Below are 5,683 nucleotides of genomic sequence, written 5' to 3' on the forward strand. Positions count from 1 at the left end.
CTGATGGGAACTGGGCAGTGTCAGAACTGAGCTGGAGTGGGGGCAGGACCCTTCACGGGGGGGGGCGGGGGAGGAGGAGGTGCACCCGAGGGAAAGTACCAGGCTCTTGACGACCTTCAGCAGCTCCTCCATGACGACCGCGGAGCTGGAGTGGGGGCAGGACCCTTCACGGGGGGGGGCGGGGGAGGAGGAGGTGCACCCGAGGGAAAGTACCAGGCTCTTGACGACCTTCAGCAGCTCCTCCATGACGACCGCGATGCCCTGGTAGCCGAGTAGCCGGCAGATGACCTGGAAGTGCGGGGGCCCCACGAAGTTCCGGTAGCTGCCGTAAATGCTGGAGTAGGCCAGGTTCAGAGCCTGCGGACACAGGACGCCGGCCGCATGAGACCTCTCGCGACGCCTTCACAAGGTGGCCCCACGCGAGGTGACGCCTCTGGGCCGCAGGACTGACAGAACCGAGCTGTGGGGAACCTCTCTCAGAACCAACCCCACGAATCTCCCCCTTGAGATGGCATGGCCCCCCCCCCAGGCTGCGCAGATCTGGGGTCAGTCTCAGAACGCCCTCCCTTCAAAGGCCAGACTTCTGGCTCCTCCTCAACCCCTCAGACGCCGGGGCAGGAGGAAGTGAGGACCCCGACAAGGAAAGCCAGCTCTGCGCCCAGTTCCTCTTTCCCACGGGCTCCTCGGTGCGATAACCGGCTGCGGGCCGCACAGCAGGTAGGAGCAGCCTCACTTTCCCCCCGAAATCCCACGTGTCCTCGGACCCAGGCCGCTCCTACCTCGGCCGACCCGGCTTCCCTTCCACCCAACACCCTCCTGGCCGGCCCCACGGACACGCACTGTTTCTCTCTCAGCTGAAAGGGCCTAAAGAGGCCCCTTTGTGTCATTCTGTGAACAGGCTCCTCTCCGCACCCTCGAGGAGGACGTCCTGCCCAAATCTCAGCCCGAGCTTCTGACCACAGAGCCCAGGGCTGCGCAGCCCACAGGGGACACCACTTCAAAGGGAACAGCACACACATCACAGAGGGCGTGCGGAAGAGGAAGCCTGCCGTGCCCGGCCCTCCCTGAGAAGCTGCCATTAACCCCCCGTGCTATTTCCAGGGGGTGTATCTTTTTTTCTTTTTTTTTTTTTGCTAGAAAGGCAAGAATTTGTTGACTGCAGCAAAAACACATTTAGAACAATGAAACAAGGAAGAGCCTAGAGCAGTGATGGCGAACCTTTGAGCTCGGCGTGTCAGCATTTTGAAAAACCCTAACTTAACTCTGGTGCCGTGTCACATAGAGACATGTTTTGATATTTGCAACCATAGTAAAATAAAGATTTATATGTTTGATATTTATTTTATAGATTTAAATGCCATTGAACAAAGAAAAATCAACCAAAAAAATGAGTTCGCGTGTCGCCTCTGACACGCGTGTCATAGGTTCACCATCACTGCTAGCCACTGAGCCAAACCAGCTAGGACTGAAATCAACATAAACATATTAAAATAATCTATATCTATAAAAGCCTACGTGACCGAAAGACGGGTCAACCGGTTGCTATGATGCGCACTGACCACCAGGGGGCAGACGCTCAATGCAGGAGCTGCCCCATGGTGGCCAGTGCGCTACCACAGCCAAACCTCCTTGGAGAGAGAGCATGTTATCATTATTATTTTTTTACGAATAGTTTATTGATTTTTTTTGGAGAGAGAGGAAGAAAGAGGGAGAGACACAACCCTGGCATGTGCCTGGGCCTGGAGCTGAACCAGTGACCTTACGGTGCACAAGATGACACCCAACCAACAGAGCCAGGGCTATGGGTGTATCTTTTGTAATCTGAGTCACTATGTTTGGAGTTTTGTTTTTTTTTGACTCAATAAAATACAGCCCTGCTCCGCCCAAAAATCAGCTGTGGTGAGATGAGTTGTGCACCCAGTGGACGAAAAGATAAACAAACAAAAAGCCCAATTACGTGTTGCCCTGTCTTGGGAGGCTCAATGGGTGTTGTCCGGTGCACCAAAGGGTTGCCTATTCGACTCCCGGGCCTGGTCAGGGCCAGGCCGGGGCTGCAGGCTCAGGGGCGTGCCGGGGGCAGCGGAGGGACACTCCAATGTTTCTCTCTCTCCCTCCCTCACTTTCTAAAAATCAACCAATCAATAAAACAATAACATTTTATACCTGGCATGACAGAGTTAAACCATTGTAACTGAACTGATTTAAATGAAACTTCAAAATATGCTAAACAGTGAACTTAACGATCATCACACACACACAGAAAGCCCACCTTGGACCCATGCAAATACTGTGGCTGAGCATTTGGCTGTTTGTCTCTTTGAAATTCTTGGGAAAATGGTAACACTGTCCGAACAAATCTAAATAAGAACAAGGAAAAGGAAAATGTAATGACTTTCAAATATTCATAATTTTCCCATTAAACATCAGTTAAATATTTCTGCTAATTAACTGAAATAATAATCAGAGAAAAACTCAAAGAAATCTAAACTAGAATATGCACGAGATACAAGTTCTGTGAAGGCTGGTAAATGTGCCCAGAGTCCGAAACCCAGAGCATCAGGGAGCCCAGCAAACAGCCTCCGAACCCAGGAGAGCCTGGCCCGTGGGCAGCGAGGACACGCCCGAGGACCTGGTGGGGCCTGGCCCGTGGGCAGCGAGGACACGGCCGAGGACCTGGTGGGGCCTGGCCTGGCAGCTCAGACCCCCTGGGCGGGGCCCCGGGACCGCCTGGGGGTGCTCACCGGTTGGTGGAGCCGTTGTAGCAGTAGTTGGGCAGGAAGTCGTAGTTGAGCTCCCAGAAGACGTGCAGGGTGATCCTCCCATAAGGCGCCGACACGTTGTGATTGGCCTCCCGGAACATGGCGTCGAAGCTGTCCAGCGACAAGTACCTGCTCAGCAGCTGGTGTGTCATGCGGTTGATTTCCAAGAGGCCGTCCAGCTCCTGCGTGAACACAGGACGGGAGTGAGGACAGAACGGGGCCCAGACAGTGGCATCCACTCCTGCCTGGCCGCGGGGCTCAGTGATTGAGCACCGACCTATGAACTAGGAGGTCACGCACAGTTTGATTCCTGGTTGTGGGCTCGATTCCCAGTGTGGGGAGTTGCAGGAGGCAGCTGGTCAATATTTCTCTCTGACATCTATGTTTCTCTCTCTCTCTCATCAATAAAAACATATTAAGAAATTTTTAAATGTTGTTTCCATGCTGTCGCTTTGGTTTTCTTCAGGGACCATATGATATGTATGATGTGTATGTTGAACCTCTGTTGTCTATCTACTATAAGAAATTCTCTTTAAAAGAATTCTCTGGTAAAAGAAGGCCAAGCTAATTAGTGCCTATGTTTTGATTTCTGGACAAAACACTGAACGTATCATTGGTTCCATGTATCGATAAGGATGAAGATAAAATCAGCTATAATCCCTGGGACTTGTATCCAACACTGGGCCGAGCCTGCGGGAAGAAAGGCCACTCACGACGATGGAGGTGAGGTCTTCACTTTCAAACCGTCCGATAGCCAGCTCCAGGGACTTGTACACGGCCACCGAGACGCGCTGGGTGATCAGGCGATTGAGGTCTATGGACCTGCCCAGGAGCTGGGGGTGAGAGGGTGGAGAGAGTGAACTGCTAAAACAATATATGCACGTGTCCCCTCTGGAAACTGGAAGAGGAAGACATAATGCACAACATTTAAACATGTTTCGCTCCAACATCAATGTGTCTCTCTTTCTCCCCCTCTCCCTTTCTCTCTCTAAAAATCATTAAAAAGATAATTTAAAAAAAAAAAGGAATCCGGGCAGGGCCTGGTGCACAGCGCTGCAAGTCTTCCCTCGTGTTGCAGGCTATCCAACAGAAACCGTTTCCTTTAAACTCTCAACACTTTATAAGGAAGTTCCCACAGGCACCTGACATGCGGACTCCTATTCAGATCCCGCGAACGCTAAGGAAACCTCCCTGTTTCAGACGCCGGTCCAGGGGCGCCGTGCGGGCAAGGCCCTCACCTGCACGTGCCTCTGCTTGAGCAGCGTCTCGTAGCGGTTGGAGGGCGGGAGGTGGATGGTGGCCCCCTGGTTCTTGCATTCGGATCTTAACCGTTTGTCCAGAAGCAAACTGGGATGGAAGGAAGGGAGGGCATTGCTCACAGGCTCTGAATTTTAATGCGAATATCAGATCGAGTTACCCAAGGTTCCTTCCCCAAACCACAGAACACATGCTCACCTTCCAGCCATCACCTTGTAATATGCAAATATCTGGTCAGCCAACTTGTAAACAAACTGGTCAAAGCACAGGTTCACCTGAAGAAGAATAAAGCAGATATTACATTTTAATTCCCTAAACGGAGATCAGATAACACCTTTGATATATTCAGGGTGGGGCAAAAGTAGGTTTACAGCTGTGAATACACGAAACACAGAATTTATTGATTTATTGAATTTATTGGAGTGACATTTGTTAGTAAAATTATATAGGTTTCAGACGGATAGTCTATAACACATCATCTGTCTATTGTATTGTGGTCCCCACCCCAAGTCAAGCCTCCTTCCATCACCATTTACCCCCCTTTTCCCTGCTCTTCCTGCCCCCACCCCTTCTCTCTGGTCATCATCATAGTGTTCTGTGCGCAGAGTTTATGCTTTATTATTATTCTTTGTTAATTGTATTATTTTCCATGTGACAACGGTAAACCTACTTTTGCCACACCCTGTAGCAACATGGATGGATGTCGAGGGCGTTATGCTAAGTGAAATAAACTGGACAGAGACAAGTACTGTATGGTCTCACGCGTGTAATCTTAACAAAACCACACACTCAAATGCAGAAAAGTGAGTGGGGGTTGCCAGAGGCACAGGGGAAGGTGGTCAGAAGGTTTGCACTTCCAGTTTCACAGTAAATATGGCCGGGGATGCAAAGGACGCAAACTGCTACGGCAACTGCCAGAGGCTCTTGTTGGGAGGACACACGAGAGGCCATCGCTGTGTCTGTAGCACAGGCAGCGCATGCACGTGTCCGCCGTCACCGGGCGAGCTGCCGGGGGGACCGGCTCATCCCCTCCAGCTCCTGCTGTGACGGAGCAGCCGCACAGAGAGGCGCAGACAGAGGGCTGACCCCAAATATCTATGTCAGACATCGTTGCTCTGTTTAAACCTCATTGTGTTAGAGGGCAGGTTTGCTTCCTCCGACCCCCAGACAAAGGACATGGAAGAGCTTGTTCCAGGTGCCTGGGAACTCACCTCTGCCTCGATTTCGTCGTAGAGAAACTGCTTGTTGAACCGGGTGAGGGCGTAGTGGGCGCTGTCGTTGTAAAGGTCCAGGGAGTAGAGGACATACCTGCAGAGGGAGCGGTCAGCCAGCCTCGCACACGCCGCTTCCCCGGACCCGAGAACCACCCCGCTCTGCTCCGCTCTGCTCTGCTCTCCTCTCACGAGGAAACCCGATCCCGTCAAATGCCAGGCTAGGCTCCTGCGAGGCCCTGAGGGAGCAGCCTGGGCAGCGAACCCACCCCGCGGGCCACGCCCGAGTCACAGGCCTCCAGCAGCTGCACCGTCTCCCTGATCCTGTTTCAAAGGTTTTTGCCACAAGGATGTAGCATCCTATCCTATATAATAAAAGGGTAATATGCAAATCGACCGAACGGCGGAATGACTGGTCGCTATGATCTGCACTGACCACCAGGGGGCAGATGGTCA

At 52.0% G+C, this 5,683-nt stretch overlaps 1 protein-coding gene across 1 annotated transcript in view; it reads right to left on the reverse strand.

Annotated features, from left to right (window-relative positions):
- Window positions 1-5,683, reverse strand: part of LOC102243192 (cytoplasmic FMR1-interacting protein 1) — a 26,818-nt gene that overhangs the window by 5,379 nt on the left and 15,756 nt on the right. The window contains 7 exon segments of the mRNA XM_005871601.2: window positions 100-357; window positions 2,270-2,357; window positions 2,742-2,941; window positions 3,473-3,592; window positions 3,998-4,106; window positions 4,215-4,291; window positions 5,228-5,324. Coding sequence (XP_005871663.1) covers window positions 100-357; window positions 2,270-2,357; window positions 2,742-2,941; window positions 3,473-3,592; window positions 3,998-4,106; window positions 4,215-4,291; window positions 5,228-5,324 — 949 coding nt within the window.

This window comes from Myotis brandtii, unplaced genomic scaffold (assembly GCF_000412655.1).
Source record: "Myotis brandtii unplaced genomic scaffold, ASM41265v1 scaffold3495, whole genome shotgun sequence".
NCBI classification, from domain to species: domain Eukaryota; kingdom Metazoa; phylum Chordata; class Mammalia; order Chiroptera; family Vespertilionidae; genus Myotis; species Myotis brandtii.